This window comes from Alosa sapidissima, chromosome 9 (assembly GCF_018492685.1).
Source record: "Alosa sapidissima isolate fAloSap1 chromosome 9, fAloSap1.pri, whole genome shotgun sequence".
Lineage (NCBI taxonomy): Eukaryota > Metazoa > Chordata > Actinopteri > Clupeiformes > Clupeidae > Alosa > Alosa sapidissima.
The window spans coordinates 32,178,503-32,200,475 of NC_055965.1; the positions used below are offsets into that span (position 1 = coordinate 32,178,503).

The 21,973-nt window shown below is 38.6% G+C and overlaps 3 protein-coding genes across 10 annotated transcripts in view; 1 reads left to right on the top strand and 2 right to left on the bottom strand.

Annotated features, from left to right (window-relative positions):
• Positions 1-10,050, bottom strand: part of LOC121718844 (gastrula zinc finger protein XlCGF57.1-like) — a 38,275-nt gene extending 28,225 nt beyond the window's left edge. For 3 of the 6 annotated variants that reach the window (XM_042104178.1, XM_042104172.1, XM_042104175.1), the window contains exon 1: positions 7,486-7,637. In XM_042104178.1, the coding sequence (XP_041960112.1) occupies positions 7,486-7,500 (15 nt within the window). In that variant the 5' untranslated portion in view covers positions 7,501-7,637. Of the gene's footprint in view, positions 1-7,485; positions 7,991-9,886 lie in introns of those variants that run through there. The other 3 variants (XM_042104174.1, XM_042104177.1, XM_042104176.1) reach the window with 2 other exon arrangements.
• LOC121718789 (zinc finger protein 708-like) overlaps positions 1-21,973 on the bottom strand; it is a 712,111-nt gene that overhangs the window by 270,257 nt on the left and 419,881 nt on the right. The window lies entirely within an intron of this gene.
• LOC121718798 (gastrula zinc finger protein XlCGF57.1-like) overlaps positions 17,273-21,973 on the top strand; it is a 102,084-nt gene continuing 97,383 nt past the window's right edge. Inside the window, exons 1-2 of one of the 3 annotated variants that reach the window (XM_042104014.1) lie at positions 17,273-17,905; positions 20,628-21,096. In XM_042104014.1, coding sequence (XP_041959948.1) covers positions 20,638-21,096 — 459 coding nt within the window. In that variant the 5' untranslated portion in view covers positions 17,273-17,905; positions 20,628-20,637. The remainder of the gene's footprint in view (positions 17,906-20,627; positions 21,097-21,973) is intronic. The other 2 variants (XM_042104009.1, XM_042104010.1) reach the window with 2 other exon arrangements.

Below are 21,973 nucleotides of genomic sequence, written 5' to 3' on the forward strand. Positions count from 1 at the left end.
AGTATTGGCACCCATGCTAAAGTTGACTGAAAAGAGGAATATAAAATCATCTTTTGGAAATTGATCTTAATGCCTTAAGTGAAAAATGAGGAAATATCTAACCTTTAAGGACACCAATTTTCTTAGTGAATGAATAATGTATCATAAATAAATAAATGTTCTTCCTTAAAATACAGGGGTCATAAGTATTGGCACCCCTATGTTAAATTCCCATAGAGACAGGCAGATTTTAATTTTTAAAGGCCAGTTATTTCATGGATCCAGAATACTGTGCATCCTGATAAAGTTACCTTGGCCTTTGGAATTAAAATAGCCCCACATCATCACATACCCATCACCATACCTAGAGATTGGCATGGGTGTTATTTCAGTTAGCCTATTAGCTGGTTTGATTTGCATTGAGCTCAATGAGCATCATAGGGGTGCCAATACTTATGACCCCTGTATTTTAAGGAAGAACATTTATTTATTTATGATACATTATTCATTCACTAAGAAAATTGGTGTCCTTAAAGGTTAGATATTTCCTCATTTTTCACTTAAGGCATTAAGATCAATTTCCAAAAGATGATTTTATATTCCTCTTTTCAGTCAACTTTAGCATGGGTGCCAATACTTTTGGCCAGCACTGTATGAAACAATTTAGAATCACAAGAAATTATTCATGCATGACGAGACGGAGAGCTTGTTCCACGCTACAAATGAACCTCGCCAGAAATGTTTATTTTCGCTTTTGAAAAACACTTTTGTGGTTCGATTTGGGATCTATAATCTGTACTGATTCTTTAAAAAGCACACAGATTTATCAGTCAGGCTTTAACCTGTTGAGGAATGAATTATTTTCCTGGTTCCTTCTAGAATTCTACGCAAACGATCTATAGTTTCAGTGTTCTTTATGGGGAAAATCTCTTGAGGGTAATTGTCTCATCATAATGCGGAACTCTCGGTTTGCAAAACATTCTAATCACATATTTGTGACCGTACTCCTCAACTGAATGTAATTGAAAGTGGGGAAATCACTGGAGCATACAGATGTTTCTGTTCGGTGCAGCAAAAAAGTCTTCAGCCCCACGCTAAAGTTGAGCAAAAAGAGGAATAAAAAAAATAATCTTTTGGAAATGGATCTTAATGCCTTAATTTAAAAAATGAGGAAAAATCCAACCTTTAAGGACACCAATTTTCTTTGTGAATGAGTAATGTATCGTAAATAATTAAACGTTCTTCATTAAAATACAGGGTGCATAAGTATTCATACCCCTATGTTAAACCTATGTTGAATTCCAATAGAGGCAGGCAGATTTTTATTTTTAAAGGTCCGTTATTTAAGCTCAATGCAAATCAAAGCAGCTATTAAGCTAACTGAAAAACACACAATGCTAATCTCTAGGTATGTTGAAGGGTATGTGATGTGGGGTTATTTTAATTCCAAAGGCCAAGGGAACTTTATCAGGATGTATAGTACCCTGGATCCATGAAATAACTGGCCTTTAAAAATAAAAATATGCCTGCTTCTATGGGAATTTAACAAAGGGGTATGAATACTTATGTACCCTGTATTTTAATGAAGAACATTTATTTATTTACGATACATTATTCATTCACAAAAAAATTGGTGTCCTTAAAGGTTGGATTTTTCCTTATTTTTTAAATTAAGGCATTAAGATCCATTTCCAAAAGATGATTTTATTTTATTCCTCTTTTTAGTCAACTTTAGCGTGGGGCTGAAGACTTTTTATAGGCACTGTATGAGAGGCCTCTTTTCAGTGTGTTTGCATATGTCTTTTTAATTTAGAAATATATGGAAAACCTTTTCCACACTGGCCACATTTATGAAGCAATTTCTCTCCAGTGTGTACTCGTAAATGGCTTTTAAGACGGGAAATATGTGTAAAAGCTTTTCCACACTGGGCACATTTATGACTCTTCTCTCCAGTATGTATTGCCATGTGGGTTTTAAGATTTGAGAGATGTTTGAAAGCTTTTCCACACAGGGCACATTCATGAGGTTTCTCTCCAGTGTGTATTAGTAAATGGCTTTTAAGAGTTGAACATTGAGAAAAAGCTTTTCCACATCAGACACATATATGAGGCTTCTCTCCAGTATGTATCAGAATGTGTTTTTTAAGAGATGAGAGGTGTTTAAAAGCTTTTCCACACCGGGTACATTTGTGAGGCTTCTCTCCAGTGTGTACTACCATGTGGGTTTTAAGATTAGAGATTTGTTTAAAAGCTTTTCCACACCGGGTACATTTGTGAGGCTTCTCTCCAGTGTGTACTACCATGTGGGTTTTAAGATTTGAGAGATGTTTGAAAGCTTTTCCACACTGGGCACATTCATGAGTCTTCTTTCCAGTGTGTATTAGTAAATGGCTTTTAAGAGCTGAACTTGTTGAAAAAGCTTTTCCACATCGGACACATATATGAGGCTTCTCTCCAGTATGTATGAGAATGTGTTTTTTAAGAGATGAGAGGTATGTAAAAGCTTTTCCACACTGGGTACATTTGTGAGGCTTCTCTCCAGTGTGTATTACCATGTGGGTTTTAAGATTTGAGAGATGTTTAAAAGCTTTTCCACACTGGGCACATTCATGAGGCATCTCTCCAGTGTGTATTAGTAAATGGCTTTTAAGAGCTGAACTTGTTGAAAAAGCTTTTCCACACTGGACACATTTGTGAGGCTTCCCTCCAGTGTGTATTAGCATGTGGGTTTTAAGATATGAACTTTGTGAAAAAGCTTTTCCACACTGGGTACACTTGTGAGGCTTCTCTCCAGTATGTATTAACATGTGGCATTTAAGAGTTGAGTTGTGGGTAAAAGTTTTTCCACACAGGGAACATTCATGAGACTTCTCTCCAGTGTGTATTAGTATATGGCTTTGAAGACCTGAAATTTGTGAAAAAGCTTTTCCACACTGGACACATTCATGAGGCTTCTCTCCAGTGTGTATTAGCATGTGGGTTTTAAGAGCTGAACTTTGTGAAAAAGCTTTTCCACACTGGGTACATTTGTGAGGCGTCTCTCCAGTATGTATGAACATGTGGCGTTTAAGAGTTGAGTTGTGGGTAAAGGTTTTTCCACACAGGGCACATTTATGAGACTTCCCTCCAGTGTGTATTAGCATGTGGGTTTTAAGAGCTGACCTTTGTGAAAAAGCTTTTCCACACAGGGTACATTTGTGAGGCTTCTCTCCAGTATGTATTAACATGTGGCGTTTAAGAGTTGAGAGCTGTGTAAAAGCTCCATCGCACTTGACACATTTATGAGGCCTCCCTCTAGTGTGTATTAACAAAGGGGCTTTAAGATGTGACATTTTTGAAATAGCTTTTCCACAATAGGCATATTTATGTTGCTTTTTGCCAGTACTCTGCCTTTGATTAACACCATGAGAGTGTGTTTGCTGCTGTTTCTCGAATTCAGTAAGGGCTGTGAAACTCTTCCTGTAGACTGAGCGGTGGTAAAGCCTTCCTTTGAGTTCATCATTTGGTCCATGGATCTTCTGTTGCCTTATGTGCGGGTGTTCTGATACACCTGGAAGAGTTACCATAACGATTTAGAATGACAGACCATCTATAATTCAATACTGGCTGATGACATTTTCTGTGTCAAATTCTGTCCAACACTAATCCTTATGTGTGTATGTATAAAACAATTTAGAGTCACAAGAAATTATTCATGCATGACGAGACGGAGAGCTTGTTCCACGCTACAGATGAATTTACGCTTACAGTTATAGTAATCTACATCATAGCACAGCCTACACCCGCACCTCGCCAGAAATGTTTATTTTTCGCTTTTGAAAAAAACACTTTTGTGGTTCGATTTGGGATCTATAATCTCTGCTGATTCTTTAAAAAGCACACCGATTTATCAGTCAGGCTTTAACCTGTTGAGGAGTGAATTGAGTCCCGAAGTGTGACGTAGCGTTTCCATGACGGCAGAATCACTGGATCTAAACAAACTTTCGAAGTGGCATAAATAGCATTGAATGTAGACATGTGGCATCATTTCTAGCTAATAAAAATAAATATATCCATTTAAACGTGTTTTACCTGCTAGGCAGCAGCTTAGCCACATAACACGGATTCCCTGGCAGGTGTAATAGAAATAAACTAAATTCCAGTGGATATTTCACATCTTCTCAAAGACTGGCGGCTGTTAAGAACGACGTTTTTTGCCAAAAAAATATAGCCAAAACACGTCCGTGAATTTAAGGATTTTAACTGCAAGCTGTGAAGTTACATGCAGGTCTCTTTTACGGAGGAAACCCATGCTAAAATAAAACTCTGTAGTCACGAATTTGATTGTGTTGGTATGAATATATGTTGTGTTATGTGATTCCTACAGTGTAAAAAAAAAATATACTAACGTCTTAGAAACATTGTAAAATGATTGAAATATATTAAGAAAGCCACCGCTATGGTGATTTCTAATGGTACATTGATTTGTTTAGATCCAGTGAAATTGCTGCCTTGGCAACGCTACGTCATGGCTTCAGGACTCTATTATTTTCCTGGTTACTTCTAGAATTCTATGCAAACAATCTATAGTTTCAGTTTTCTTTATGGGGAACATCTCTGAGGGTAATTGTCGCATCATAATGTAGAACTCTCGGTTTGCAAAACATTCTAATCACATATTTGTGACCGTACTCCTCAAATGAATGTAATGAAAGGGGAAAATCACTGGGGCATAAGAGATGTTTCTGTTTGGTGCAGCAAAAAAGATGTAACATTTCGATGGAGTCCTCAATGCCCAGTGTGCCCTAGAGATCTGGTGTCTCCATGGTCTAAAAATGATTTTTATTATTATTATTTCTGTTCAGTGCAGGAAAAAAGACTGCATATGGCTAAGTGCTATATATAGGTCCTGTAAACAAACTTCCAGAGGCAGGACAGTTCGACCAGGGTCCTTCAATTCTAATATAAACGCTGGACAAGTTCCCGCCTCCTAGGTTTTATACCCTAAATGCCCATAATGGAAACTTGCCTATACTTGCCCATTTAACCTTTGTTTTTTCGCACTTAAAGGAATTATCCGGAGTAAAATGCACTTTAGATCAATTTACGGATGATCGGGAGCCGTAGGAGTCGATTGCCGTCAACAGGAGGCTACCTCACGCGAGACATCATGTCACGTGAGATTTCAAAATTCCAACCGGTTAGTAAGCTAGGATTTGCTGTTGCATACAACTTGTTGTTACTCCACACTCAGCAATCGACTCCTACGGAGTAAAATGCCCTAAAATGCCTGGGTCACTTCCAGGCTAACAATTTTTGACTAAAAACGGTAAAATCGAACTTTCTCAAAACACATCCGAATGACATGATTTTGATGTCAACTCAACATATGTGCTCCCAATCATCCGTAAATTGATCTAAAGTGCATTTTACTCCGGATAACTCCTTTAATCTCCAATGTGAATTAGCATATGTTTCTTAAGCCTCGAATTCTCTGAAAAACCTTTTCCACATTGGGCACATTTACAAGGCTTCTCTCCAGTATGTGTAAGCATGTGGCGTTTAAGAGCTGCGAACCTGTGAGATGTTTTTCAACACTGGTCACACTTATGAGGGCTCTCTCCAGTATGTATAATGTGGCGTTTGAGATCTGTGGTTATTTACTCTTTACATCAATGATATAGAAAACATATTGATTTGACACACTTAACTTAATTGCTGACTCAAAAACAAAACAATTTCAAGATGACTTTCAAGATGGTGTTGTGGATTAACAACGTGCCTAACGTGATATTAGGCTAGCCTGATCAAGTCAAGATTTTGGGGGGCGATTTGGATATTCATTATTTGAAAAATAGGTAATTAATGACAAAAATAGACACTAACACACCTTATGTGTACATGCAATAAGAGGAATTGTCTCTCATATAAGCGTCTAAATTATATTCTTTTCTTTGCCGTTTAACTGATAGTATTAGAGATGCACGATATGGAATTTATGTATGTATGTGTCCATAGCTGTAACATAGAATACGCTGTGGCTCTACAAAAACCATCAACAATGATTTAAATTGCTGACACTCTGGGCCAAAGCTTCCAAAAACAGCGCAACATTCAAATTGTTAATGGACTTAATATTGCTAAATTGATTTACTACCTTTTTTTTTTTTTTTTTTTTTTAAAGTACATATTTGTGGCTTTTATGCCTCTAATGCGACAGGAAGGATAGTGGAGAATGACAGGAAGTGAGTCGGAGAGAGTCGGGGTGGGATCCGGAAAGGATTACGGGGCGGGAATCGAACCCGGGTCGCTGGCGTACGGTGCAGGTGCCCCAGCCAGTTGTGTCACAGCTGGGGCCGATTTACCAGCCCTGTAAAAAGTAATAAGGCTAGCCTAATAGGCTATATTATATTCCAACCCTGAGTTTAGCAGACAACTTGATGAACTTTAAGAACATGTTTTTTATTTTAGACATAGCATGTCGACTGTAATCATGCGTGCAGTCCATTAACTGCGAGACACGCTGTGAAGAATAGTCGCCTGCTCATATGGCACTAATGTTCCTGGTGTGCAAAAATAACGTCTAGTGGCCAGCCTCAGGAAACATTTCTGATGAGCTCTCCACCGGATGAGAGGATTTACATGCAATAAGGGGAATTGTCTCTCATATAAGCGTCCACATTCTATTCTTTTCTTTGCCGTTTAACTGATAGTATTAATTAGAGACGCACCGATATGGAATTTTAGGGCCGATAACGATAACCGATATTTATTGGTTTGTTGTGGCCGATACCGATACGATAACCGATAATATTGCTCTTGAAAAGAAACTGTGAAAAGTGATTTGGGGACAGCATTTAATAAGCATCATTTAATTGCAGTAATTTTTTCTACCACCAGCGATGGACAAAACTCAATAGTCCTCAATGTTCAGCAGTCAACAAAATAGCAGTAGCCTAGCCCTTAGTATATGTGGTTCCATTAAGTGAACCTGACATCAGTGAATTGTGAGTGAGTGGCTAGCGACAGTGTATTTGAATTGTTTTCATTCAGGAGAATGCAAAATTTGAGCCTCCTACATGGTTTAGTTCTTGCGCTGTGGGCTTGTGAACTTTGACAAAAAAAAGAGGCCTAACAAAATCGACACCCCCTCCCCCTGTAAAACTGTCTGTATCTTGGAAAGTATTGATCTTACATAAGAGTAATTTTACAGTGTGTCTCCTAGGTAACATAGGTACACCTGGTAATTTTTTCAGAATTTTTTGAGACCTAAGTGCGTGGGCCCTGGTTGAATTGACGTGGAATGACCCATTTCTAAATGGAACGTGACAAAATAATTGTTTTTGCTCGATTACATTTTTTTTTGTGATCGTTTGGAACCAAAATCGATATGCCTCTTGCGAGCTTGTTGCTAATAATTCAGTGCAGCACAGAGCTGCCCCAAGCTTCAGTGCAACAGCGCCCTCTAGAGTCACAACATTCAGTGAAACACATAAGGACTGTTCAGTTCTATATGAGAGGACTTACTTTCCAGCTGCTCATGCTCCTCTTCCTCCACCTGCTCTTCTTTCTTCACTTCAATCTTCACTGTTGTCATTTCATTGTAAGTAGACCTTGGTGACTCTGTGACGTCTGTTTCAGTTTTACAGTCTGTTTGAGATTCACAGTGAAACTCTGCAAAGGGCTTTTCTTCTGCATCTGGACATGAAATCATATGACCATACTCCTCCTCTTTTATATCTTCTTCTTTCACCATCACGCTCAGCGGGCCAAGCTGTTGCACTTCCTCCTCTTCCTCTTCCTTCTTCACCGTTGTCTGTAGTGTTGCACTGTAAGTAGACTTTTCTTCTGCATCTGGACATGCAATCAGATGACCAGATTCCTCCTGTTTTACATCATCTTTTATATCTTCTTCTTTCACGATCACTCTCAGGTCAACCTGGTGTGTTTCAGCACAGCTAGAACGAAATGGAAGTCCAACATCCATGTTGCTAGCAGAAGAAAGATGATCCCATCCAAATATTTCAATTGCCTGAAATCAGAGAAACAAAATATTTGTTTTTCAATTAATAAAAAAATAAAATTATTATTATGATTATTATTATGATTATTATTATTATTATTATTAAGCTTATTACTGCAACTCAAAGTGCTTTACATTTAGAGCATTTAACACAGTAATAAAGAATTTAATTGTAGTAATACAAACAAACAAACAAACAAACAGACAAACGAAACAATAAATAAAACATAGAAAATTTACAATTAAGTAAAAATAAGAATTCACAAGATGGTAAGGAGATAGATACAACATATACAATACAACTAATGCAGTGAAAAGACCATGTAAATAGTCAAATAATGTAAAGAAATAAGATAAGCCGACGGCCTCAGTGTCAGGAAATATAACGAGTGTAACGAATTGCTTTACTGCATTCAAATACACATACATGCCAGGCACCGGCTAGAAAAAGGTAGCGATGGAGTTTCTCAGACATTCGTCGTGACAAAGCCAGCGAAAAAGAAGCAAAAACCGAGAAAAACAGTAAGGAAATTGCCAATACTGCATAGTTTACCTTTAATTTCCCTATTTTTACAATCGGCTAGCCTAACAAATGCATTTCATTTAAAAAAGCAACCTGGTCAATCGCTAACAACTAAGTGCACCTAGGCCTACAACTCTACACATCCAAAAGGGTAGAACCAGAGCCCGTCTACGGAGAGCATCCCCACTCTCTATTAATCCCATACAAACCGAATTTAGCTGCAGTTCACCAGAGTTCACCTAGATGGCGATCGCGGGCGAGTCCAAAATACATGATGTCTTATGGAGCTACATGGCTAAATTTATTGTTTTCAAGGATACAAGGAAGGATACAAGGAAGTTTATTGTCACATGCATATACTGTAGTTACTGGATGTAAACAATTATCCTTGAAAACAATAAATGCAGTGAAATTATGTCTGGTGTCAGCCTATTTGTGCATTTATGGGGGGGGGGGGGGGGGGGGGTAAAAAGTGCAGTAGAAGAGGGGTTTAGTAGATTAAGTGGCAAGGGCTGCATAAGAAAGGCACAAGATACAAGAAAAAAGTGAAAACTAAAAGCTCACATACAGTATGTGCTCTTTGCCGGAGATCGACACATCGTTATGTGTAGCCCAAATGGGATCATACCCAGAGAACAATAAAAACTTACTGCACTTCTTCAAGTGTAAGAACTGCAGTTTTATGAGTATTACACTGTTGCGTTGGAGGAATTATTTGTGTACTTATGCAGGACATGCAATATTTTGGATATTAAAAAATGCATTGTACTACATAGCACTGCACAGAGATGCAATATGTTTTGATTATGTTACTCCCTTCACTACTTGTCTTTGCCTCTTGCACTGTGGGATCGTACCCAGGGAGCAAGAGAATAAAACATTTCCAGATCCACGTTATCGGAGCACTGTTGGACCACACGTTTACTACTTACTCAACACATAGATGGATTAATAATTATAATTGAACTGAATAGCAAGTGTTTGAACCCACAAGGTGAGGCGTGTCAACAATACACCAAAGGACCGAAAAGCAAAATACGTCTCTTGCTATCTGAGGGGTATGCTACAAAGCGAGGTAAATGGCTCACCCGACTTTAGGGAGAAAGTGCTGACCTATAAATAAACTTTGAATGCATGTATTGCTCCTTAAGATAAGTTGTGTCGAGGAGTTAGCCTACTGTTTGTGACAAAACACACAACTATCCAGAGAAACGGTTTGATCTCTCGAGCAAGTCTCAATTTAGGCTAGCTGCTATGTAGCCTATTGCTTCTTTTTGTTCAGTGGCGTTGAGATCAGCGATACGTTACTTTGGCTAACTAGCTACATACTATGTGAAAGCACAAACCCATCCTCCAGCAAGTTCGCTGCTCCGACAACTTACTTCTGTTAATTTGGTGTTTGTGTCTGATTACACGCGGAATCTTGATTATTTCCGCAACATGTCTTAAACCATTCTCCCGTATTGGACTGCATGCAATTTCCCCTGCTCGCGACTTTAACTTCGTGGAGTCAACAAGCATAACAATCAAATTTCCCAGATAGCCCCCATTCTTCTTCTTCTTGGTTTTCTTTGGCGGTTGGCAAACAGCTTTTAGGTGCATTACCGCCACCTTCTGAATAGGAGTGTGGGCCTGAATACATCACTGTTGAAAAAAAAAGCTGAGGTTAAATTGTGAAGTTAAAAAGAGTAGACGGGCTCTGGTTAAGTCTTTTTTTATTATTGCAAAAAGGGTGCAAGTACAAATGCAAATATATAGCCTAGTATAATCTATAGGCTACCCAATCAAATAACAACCATTTCATCAATATATAGCCTAACATATAATAAATAAAAAATAAACACATACATCCAAATAAAATAAAAAAATACAAATAATAATAATAATAATAATAATAATAATGACATACAAGGGTCACTAGATTTTCCTAGTATTCAAGAAGCAGTGCATTGTTTATCTTTCACCATTTTTAGAGATTTCAGCTTTGGTTTGATTTTAAGTAATCTCTGTTTGAAAAGAAACATCTTTTGCAAGCCAAGAAGGAAGAAAAATAGATTTGTTCTATACTGTAATGTCTTGGTTGTTCCATAAAAGAGCTTTATGGGGAGAAAAGTGATGAACGTAGAGTAGTTTCCAGGCTAAGAGGGCTTGTTTGTGGAAATTGGATAGTTTAAGAGGACTTTTAGGAGATATAGTTACATATTAAGAGATATTGTATACCACCACATTTTTAAAAATATTACATGGAATAAAGAACCACAAGGAATCTTCGCCTTCAAGCAAACATCTTGTTAACCAGTTAACATTAAAAGTGTTATTGAAGTCAGTAACTTCCAGGCCTCTGATCTGTTGTTGGATAAAACTGACTTTTTCAGCTCATGCTGTTTGTTTCGCCATATAGAATTAACAAAGGTGTTGTCAATACTTTTACAAGTTGCGTTTGAAGCGTATAATGATAAAGTTACACCAAACGAGAGAAGCCCTCTGCCTTAGAAAGAAGAACTCTACCGATGATTGAAAGGTCTCTTTGAAGCCAGTTGTTAAAAAATGTTTTAGTAATTTTCAGTCCAGGGAGGAAATTGAGATCTTGCCGTGTGCTTGAGTTTTTACAGATGTGCACTCCTTAGTATTTAACACTATCTTTTACATTAATTACTTTGTCGTTAGAGTTGTGAAGACATAGAATTTCACGTTTATTTAGATTTAGAAAAAGACCTGAAGCTTGAGAAAATGACTGAATGGAATTAAGTGCAACAGGGATTTGACCCTTGTCTTTTTTTTAAAAAAGCATAGTGTCATGAGCAAGTTGTGAAATCTTAATCTCTCTGTTGAAGATATATGCCTTGGTTATTAAGGACATTAATAGACATTATTACCAAAATAAATAGAAAAGGAGAGATGAGGCAGCCTGTCAAACGCCTCTTTGAATACTAAATCTTTTTGAAGTGTTACGATTTATGATAATTCAACTATTAATGTCCTTGTATAACATTTTACATTATTAGGCCTACATTACATTTGGCTGACACATTTTTAACCAAAGCAACTAACAACATGGTGAACAATTTAAGTTTAAAGCAATTCTCTCAACAATTTTAGGACAATTTAAAAACGGTAGAGTACAGTAAGAATTAGTGCATCAGTGAGTGCTGTTTTTAAACAGTTCAAGACGGGGGATAAGTGCTATGATCAGCAAGACTTGTTATAAGTGGTGCTAGGAGAGGAGATGTTCTCTAAAGAGCTGGGTCTTCAGGAGTTTTTTGAAGATGGAGAGGGATGACCCTGCCCTTGTAGGAACTGGCAGTGTGTTCCACCAACGAGGAACAACAGATGGGAAAAGTTTGGATTGACCTGAGCGTATATCGGTGGTAGAGCTAGACGTCGTTCGTCTGAGGAGCACAACGGTCTGGAGGTAGCGTATGCCTGTATGAGGGCATTCAAGTAGGTGGGAGCAGAGCCGGAGATTACTTTGTAAGCAAGCGTTAGAGCCTTGATTTTGATGCGTAAATCTGTAAATGTTTAGAAATTGAGAAGACCATTTGCTACAGTTTTGAGAATGAAATTATGTCCAATTACTCCCCGATACAGGATTTCAGTTGCTCAACAGTATGGGGTATTCTTAGTCATGCTTTTTATTCCATTATGCACCTAATTTGACAAATCTGCACTGCACCTGGACTCTTCCTCTATGGAGAAATACTATTTAAATATGTGCAGAATTCATTTTGGCATTGTTTTCCTGAAATATTCAAGGTCGTCCCTGGAAAAGACATTGCCTGGATGGCAGTATATGTTGCTGAAAACCTGTATGAATCATTCAGAATTTATTGTGCTTTGCCAAATGTGCAAGATGCCCATAATGCTCCTCCACACCGTCATAGATGTTAGGTTTCGAACTGAGCATTAAAACAAGTTGGATAGGTTGGATACTTGGATAGGCCCTCTCCTCTTTAGCCCAGATGAGTCCATGATTTTCAAAAAGAACGGCAAACTTTGATTGGTCACAGGACCTTTTTCCACGTTACCTCAGTCCATTTTAAACAAGCTCAGGCCCAGCTGTGCTCTTACATTATTAAGGGTCTTATGCATGTTGCTGCTGGCAGCTTTGCCTGTCTAACGAATGTTATCTCCGCGATTTAAGATTGTTTGTGTAATCTATAGGCATGGCACGCACTTTAAAGGCACACTATACAGGTTTTTTAGCTTAATATGCAAGTTTTTTGGCTTAAATTACCTTCATTTAACAGCTTCAGAGTCATTGGAATGGTTATATGACTTTTTTCGGGTTGAATGGTGGCCGTCTCGCTTCCCCCTAGCGCCTGTGAGCGGAAAAAAACACCCTTGGCGGGCCGACGGCCTCAGTGTCAGGAAATATAACGAGTGTAACGAATTACTTTACTGCATTCAAATACACATACACGCCAGGCACCGGCTAGAAAAAGGTAGCGATGGAGTTTCTCAGACATTCGTCATGACAAAGCCAGCGAAAAAGAAGCAAAAACCGAGAAAAACAGTAAGGAAATTGCCAATACTGCATAGTTTACCTTTAATTTCCCTATTTTTACAATCGGCTAGCCTAACAAATGCATTTCATTTAAAAAAGCAACCTGGTCAATCGCTAACAACTAAGTGCACCTAGGCCTACAACTCTACACATCCAAAAGGGTAGAACCAGAGCCCGTCTACGGAGAGCATCCCCACTCTCTATTAATCCCATACAAACCGAATTTGGCTGCAGTTCACCAGAGTTCACCTAGATGGCGATCGCGGGCGAGTCCAAAATACATGATGTCTTATGGAGCTACATGGCTAAATTTATTGTTTTCAAGGATACAAGGAAGGATACAAGGAAGTTTATTGTCACATGCATATACTGTAGTTACTGGATGTAAACAATTATCCTTGAAAACAATAAATGCAGTGAAATTATGTCTGGTGTCAGCCTATTTGTGCATTTATGGGGGGGGGTAAAAAGTGCAGTAGAAGAGGGGTTTAGTAGATTAAGTGGCAAGGGTTGCATAAGAAAGGCACAAGATACAAGAAAAAAGTGAAAACTAAAAGCTCACATACAGTATGTGCTCTTTGCCTGAGATCGACACATCGTTATGTGTAGCCATAATGGGATCATCATACCAGAGCCCGTCTACGGAGAGCCTCCCCACTCTCTATTAATCCCATACAAACCGAACTTGGCTGCAGTTCACCAGAGTTCACCTAGATGGCGATCGCGGGCGAGTCCAAAATACATGGGGTCCTATGGATACTTTCACCTATTTTAACATACTTTCACCTATTTAACAACTGAAACCCTCAAATTTTATTTTATTTTTCGCAAAATGGATATGGATTATCAATCAAAAGTGAAATAATCCGGGAGTTATGTCCTTTAGTTTTCTTACAGGTTGGGTCATTGTTGCCCATAACACGCTAGCATTGATGCTATGCTATGCTATGATCCTGAATGACGTCATTGACACGTTTGAAAGGCTTTTTAGAACAATTAAGTGACTTTAAAAAATATAATACTCAACCAAGTGTATTGTCTTTGCCTCCCCTTTCGAATACAATATTCAAATTACTTGAAAAAAAATTATATCCCGAGAAAAGTGGATTTTGAGGGGTACAGCTCCATAGACCTCCATTCATTCTGGACTCGCCCGCGAGCGCCCCTAGATGCAGTACCACACCGGAAGCGTTCCGAGAGTGAAGGTTCTCCCCTTATTAGACATTATCTGGTAGAACCTTCCAGTAGGCTATCATAACTTTTTTTACCGTTTAGTCTGTGCAACGGCGCAGCCTACGAAGATGTGAATTAGTGACAGTTGTTGTCGCTGTAAACTTAAGCTCCTGTCTCTAAATACTGTAGGCTAGACTAGGCCTACTTGCTATGTTGCCTGATTTTATGTAATAAATGCAGCCTGTAGCCTAGGACCTAGGTTACTATAGCAAACCCAGACAGTGGCATCAGTTTCGCTTTTAAAACGCAACAGTGTAGCGCAGTGGTCCTCAAACTTTTTCTTCCGAGGGCCAGCTCACTATGCCTGGCTCTAAGAGAGGGCCAGAGACTCGGAGTATATTAGTAACCATAAATAGCTTAGTGCTGTGAACAACAGCAGTCTACCTTAGTTGAATATTCCATTACATTTAATCATAGGCTACTGCAATTTAATACCATTGTTAGCTGTGTTTATATTGCAATCATGCCATATCAGTGTAAAATGTAGCTGAAATGAAATAATACTAATAAAAAATAGCATTTCCAAAAGTATTAGCAGGGTGTCCCAAAAGTGTATTTTATTCAAAATGTGTGAACTCTGAACTCTGTGTCTTTGCATACACAGTTCAAGTTGTGAACAAGCAATATCCTACAAATAATTTGAAGTTCTCAAACTACGAGAGTTTTATGAAGTGCTGACAAAAACATCTGAAATGATCACTTTCACTCACCTGATGAGTTCTACAAAAAATAGAAATAATTATCCCAGAAAGTCCCAGAAATATGACTTGAATAGAAGTTAGTTAGTTATTAACAATTAATTGATAAACTTGTAGAATACTTTGAGCAATGATGCAGTCAGCATAGGCCTCTTACATTGTTTGCAGGTAGGCCTACATTTTATTCAGTTTTCGATGGCAAACGCGAAACAGCGCCAAAACAACCACCAGTGGACAAAAATAGTATTACATGTGTACTGTTAAGACTCACCATAGAGAATGAATGGGGGAAATTACGGAGGTTATAGTTTGACGATGTTGTACTCCCATGCGGGCCAGATGCTATATACCACGGACATGTTTTTGGGGGCCACCCAAAATGAGGTGGCGGGCCGTAGTTTGGGGACCACTGGTGTAGCGTGATAGGGAAAGTGCCTGTTGCGGGCTAATTTACAGCATAGGTATGACGAGCTCCCTTTGTGAGCGCACTAGACCAGCAATCCCCCCCCCCCAGCAATCAGTACAAATAAGCATGTTTATAACAATTCAGCAAGATAGATTTGGCCAAAGGTGGGACCCCTTTGCGGTCGTGGCAGCCGTGGTACCGGAGCGACCCCACTCCCTCCGCTAATGAGGCTAGCCTAGGCCACGGAGGGGAATCTCTATTGTGTGTGTGTGAGACCGGGACAGAGAGAGTTGGCTGTGTAGTTTTATGCCGCTGCATGTAGCCTAACTAACGAAAGAAGACTATATCGACGTGAAATAACAACAAAATAGAAGCGTAATACAGTATGGTGGTCACAATGGAGGGGGCACAGATTTAATTTGAGGGGGCACCGCCCCCTTTTGTCCCCCCCTAGCGCCGGGTCTGCTGAGCCCATACAATGACAGGTCTGGAAGCAGGTCTGGTGTTGATGCAGTACCATCTGAGGTCCAAAAGACCACAGCCATTCAATTTGTTTTTCAGCTATTTCCCTTGTTTGCAAAGATTTCTCTGGATTCTCTGAATGTTTTAATAATATTATGTCCTGTAGATGATGAACTCCCTAAATACGTCACAATTTCGTGTTACGAAGCATTAAAATCACATTGTTTCGGGGACGCTGTGGCGCAGCAGGCTGCAACGCCCGTATCATGTGCGGGTCTGAGTGCCCACGGGGACCCAGGTTCGAATCTGAATACCTGCGGCCATTTCCCGATTCCCACCCCATCTCTCTCTCTCCCACTTATTTCCTGTCACTTCACTGTCCTGTCCAAATAAAGGCAAAAAATCCCCCCCAAAATAAAATGACATTGTTTCATCATTTGTGTACACAGAGTGATGAACTCCCCTACATCTTTACTTCTAAGAGACCCTGCCTCTCTGGGGTGCTCTTTGTCATACCCAATCATGTTGCCAGTGACCGTACAAATTAGTTGTGAAACATTCTTCCTTTTGTTTTCTTTATCATTACACAACTTTTCCAGCATTTTGTTACCCCCGTCCCAACTTCTTTTGAAACATGTTTCTGGTATCAAATTCAAAATTAACATATATTTTCCATGAAATAGTCAAATTTGCCATTTTCAGCATTTGATATGTTGTCTGTGTCCATTTTGCAACTAAATATGAATTTTATTCTGTTTTTATTAACATTTTACACAACGTCCCAACTTTTTCTGTTTTGGGGTTGTAGTTCTAACTGTGTGGATTTTAATGCTACAGTATGACTTCTTCATCAGTGTGGTTATCCTTTTTTAAAAGTGTTTCGAGCTTTTGCATAAGTTCAGATTCCTTTAATTGTTTGTGTTTCTTCAACTCTTTACTACGTTTGATAGCAAGACCTCTAACTTTGAATTTGAAAAGTTCCCATTTACTTCCACATGATGAGGTTACATCCGAATCAAAGCACTCTCTCAGACACTCTTTTACAGAGAAGTCAGAAGACGGTATCACCTAGAAGTGATGTATTCAGTTTCTGTAACCACGACAGCATATTAGAAGTCAGTAACTTAAGAGATATTAATTTATGATCAGGTAAGGGTGCATGAAGATGACAAACGTCTTTTACATGTTGGAAGAGAGGGGAAGATGTAAGAAACAGGTCTGTTCTAGATCTAAGAGTTACGGATCCATTGAACCATGTAAAGTCTTGGGTGTTGTCATGGCATCATACATAAATGATACATACATAAATGATATACATAAATACATACATCAAAATACATACAGATGAGATTATGTCATTTGTTATAGAGGTACGGGTTAAACGTGGGGGTATTCGGTCTATAAAATTGTCAGGGGTCTCATTAAATTCTCCTGCTACAGAAGATAAAACCTTTTTAGTGCTATTAGAATTATAGACATTACCCAAAATAAAACAAGTATTATCGAGATTCACAATATCAAATATCATCTCCCATCTTTGGTAATTGAATCAATAACATCTCCTCTAAACTTGAGAGGCAAGATCATAACACCAGCAGAGTGATTTGAGCCATAGTTGAAATATACAGAGCTTCCCCATTGTGACTTCCAAAATTTACAGTCAGCGTCACAAGAGTAAATCTCCTGAAGGGAGATGAAATCTGCTTATGTTTACGTTTACAAAATAGAAAAATAGCTGTTCTTTTAGTGATAGCACTTAGACCCCTTACATTTAAGGACACAATGTTAAGAGAGCTGAATTAAAAATTCTGCATACTCACACAAAACTAAAAAGGAAAACACAAAACATGGTTAACACATTTAGAGGCCAGCCTCAGACGAGTCCAGGAAGTGACGTCAAATGCATCAAAATGCGGGGATACCGGATATCCGCGGCATACAGATAACTCCATTCAAAGCATTTTTCTCTTGGATTTTTGTTTTACGGAGTTCTCCACGTGAGTTTCAGCAATGCCCAGTTTTGCCGAGATTAACGCTGTCTTTCAGATTTAAACATCGGATTATAAAATATCAGTGGCGATCAGTGGACTTATTTGAGGTAAGTTTAGTTATGTGATCGATGTAACACATAACGTTACCGTAAAACGTCAGATAATAATCCCTGCGCCTGTTGTGTCTACAGGTTTGGATAAGACCTGTCTCAAATAGAGGCCTGGTCTGTTTTTTTAGTTTGGTGTTGTATTTAATCTTCTAAAACTCATCACACCGTCTGTTTAAGATAGTTGTAATGGTGCAGTTTGCGCACGCTAAATTTCTGCGGAGGTGGAAGCCAGTTCCAAATTGTTCATAGTTTTGTGGAGAGCAGATAGCTAACAAACGTTCAGAAAAAGTCCTGTTGGCAAATTTGTGGAAAAGTCGGTAAAGGGGCTATTTTACACAATTTGAGGGTGCTGAATTCAAATATGTTATTTACCAAGCTCAATTTTGAGTTTTAAGCTTGCTAATTAGCATAATTCACATACACACACATTTTTGGTTTTGCCATCAGATATCATAGGAATTGAAAAAAAATAAGGCATTAATATACTCTTTATGTATCAGATATGTTGTAGGACAGGACAAGAATTACCCCAATGACCCTCAAGTAGCAAATGAAAATAAGCTAAATTGAAATAATAGCTAAAATTCAGTATGACGTTTAGAAACAAAACAGATTCCTTGATAATAAATTGATAGAATAGTAGGTGTCTACTCATTTTTCTGTAGAAAGTATTTTGTCACTAACTATTATGAACAGTTGTCAGTCTTTTTACTGTAAAGGCAACTGTGCTTGCCTAGTTAAAACATCTCACTGGTGCTCTTGCCCTATTTTCAAATTCCAGCCATGCAGAAAAATGGAAGAGTGTGCATGTTTGAAGAGTGCTATGGAGATTATTTGCAAAACATTTAGACAAGATATCCTTTATAGTGCAACAAAAATAAACATTCTCCAGTGCATCATTACTGATGCTGAAAGGGAAGTGGACCTAGGACAAATCCTCAGCTATGAACTGATTATTGTCCCTGTACTGTAGCTATTGCAGATAGCGATGGTTATTTGTGAAGTGGAAATAAGTCATCCTCACATAAGTGCTGTCTAGCAATGTGGAATGTCCAGTAGTGATCACTGCAAAAACTGCTCATTCAACACTGGTAATAGATGCTCAAGATCTAGCTATGTCTTTAGGACACCCATCTGACTGCAGCACATTTAAGAAGTATGCAGGAAAGTTTGTAAGAAACTTTTGTATTGTTATTTGGTATTTGTTATGTGGTAGCAAAATGATGTTAACTATCAAAGAAATAGACCTAATGTAGGAATGCACACAGATATTGCAACAGATAATGGTGTAGGCCTATCTGATTAAGACCTGAGTGGTTAAAACGTACTTATTAAATTACACTGGGAGCAAAGAAGACTATCTTCACTCTTTTCCCTTTGCAACTGTCCAAGAAATCCCATAAGCACGGGAAGGCCTAGGGTAGTCTACATCAGATGGCCTAAAGATTAGGCTCTTCTGCATAGCATTAAGTGATTTGCATGCAGTAATTTGAGCACTGACCTTGATCTAGCCTACTTTGGCTATTTAAAGGTAATTTATTGACAATACACCACACAATATAAATGAGCTATAACAAACAATAAAGGACTTAATCACACCCAAACTACTATTTTACTGACTACAAAAATAATAATTATGTAAGAAGTTTAGTAGTTTAAAAAACGTGCACCAAAAGTGCACCAAATTCAACACAAATGACTCAATACACTTGGAGGAGGCCTGTGTCCTTTCTTTTCCAGATATTTTAGGATTTGGATATCGTTTCAGTATCAAGATATTTATGGCAGGTATTGTATCAAAGTCATGATTTTGGTATCGTGACAACACTATGCCAGAGCCACTCAGTTTTCTAGATGTCGAGGGTCGGAGGCTCTACCACCAACAAATGATGCTGCTCCATGGCATATTAGAAGAGCACATTATCAAGCTCTAGTATGGAGGCAAGCACACATACCAAATCCAGTGTTACTAGAAGTAAAATGTTTTTTACTTGTCGGTTGTTGCTGACGGTAGATGCAATTCTGCATTAGGCTTATTCCCACTATCTAAGTTCATATGTACTGTAGGATATATTCTGAGTTGAAGGTTATGATGCAACTTGTTATTGTGATGAAATGCATTAAACACCACATGAGTGACTCACTATGTTAGCAATAAAAATATGGTTGTGTTTTGATTAGAATTTCCGAGTGTATTACATGTTAACTGTAATCATGTTCCCATTAAATACGTTAATAAAATATAGTATGGTTTCTTTAATGCTCAAACATGTATTTAGAGAACACTTTTATTTGGTTTTAGTGATTACTTTTGAAATAAACCCAATTTAGGAAAAATAAGCAAAAAAAATCGCTATTTTATGTTAAAATGCTGATTATGCGGCTTAGAATTCAGAATTGAGCTTGGTAATATTCAGAATCAGCACCCTCAAATTAGTTAAGAAGGGTGGTTTACCAACTTTTCCTCAAATTTGCCGTCAGAAGTTCTCTTCTGTGAAGCCGCTCTCCCTCTACTAGGCCTATGCTATGTCCTGCAATGTTTAATTAATCCCATTTTGTTTCAAATTAAATTTGCTCATTAGACAAAGTATTTTATAATGTAATGTCAAGGATGAGAGGCTACTCGCTTGTATTATGCTGGCAACACAACAAAGAGGTTCACAAACAAATAACGTTCTTTGTTTAGTCTTCATTTTTTTTTTTGCTTTTCTCTCAACAGGCCTACCACCATGACGACAAAAAAAAAGAAGTTTGATTTGGCATTTAAGCTGACCGTTGTCAAATTTGCCGAACAAAATTCGGGAGAAGCAGCGGCAAGACATTTCTCGGTTCATCCAAGGAGTGTGCTAAAATGGCGTAAAATTAAAACTGAACTGGAACGTCTGTCTGAGGAGGACTGCAAAAGGGCCAGACTGCGAGGCGGAGGGAGGAAGAAGGCCAGTGAAGAACTGGAGCTGGCCGTGTCCGAGTGGATCCACAGCATGCACGCAAAGCATCTCAGACTCTCACATAAAATGATCAGGACCAAGGCAAAAGAAATGTATGCAACAGTGAGTGACTGCATGGATGGGGAGAGTTTTGCTGCGAGTGCTGGCTGGCTGGACAGATTCTTGAAGCGCCACGACCTTTCGGTCAGAGGACGCACAACCGTGGACCAGAAAGATGCCAGGCACTCCACTAAGAAACTGGTGAATTATGTCACATACAGCCATATATATCTCTATGTATTTAATTTAACAGGAAATTATAGAAAATATTTTTGTTCCTTACTAATTATTGGTCTAATCCATCCGATTAATTGTGTACTTTTTAAATTTCGTTCCTTTATACATTCTATTGTCTTTGAGGTACGTTTTTGAATCTCATTACACTGATATTCAACCATAGATTACCATAGTCTTAAAGCGTACTACATACTCGCCACACCCAACCGGTAGCGCGACAATGTGACGTCAAAATTGCATCATTTCCTCTGTCGCACGAGAAATTTCAGCCTCGCGCAGGCAGGTCGTAGCCATAGACAGTAAAAGATATGGACAAGAGTCATCACGTAGACGTCAATCAAGGCGGGTGAAGCAAATTTCAACCGTTTCCTGTTGGTCGACGAGGCTTTCTGTGCAAGCTCAGGGGACGTAAATGTAACATAGGCACGTAGTCTGACTCGTGTAACTCTTGTGATAGCTGCACCGAGAGATTGGGTATGTAGCCACTTACTTCGTTACCACCATGTCTACATTACTGTTCTAAATGTTGTAGTTGTTCGTAGATAAATGTGATTTCATATAAACAGCACTCGCCACATTCATAGCCTAGGCTACTGTCAATCCATCAAAACTTCGCAGAAATGTGCTCCGATACTCATATAAAGGCTTAAAACGCTTCAGCTGTAACGTTATTTGATGTCAAAGTGGCGCCAAAATTGAATGGGCTTCAATGGGATGGCTAGGTGAACTGGTCTACTATTTAGCCTCAGATCAGCCATAGTGTCTACGCTCCCCGAACGTTCGCCTGCCTTCTTGGTCGTAGCCTGGGAAAACCCATAGACAGTAAAAGAAATGGACGAAC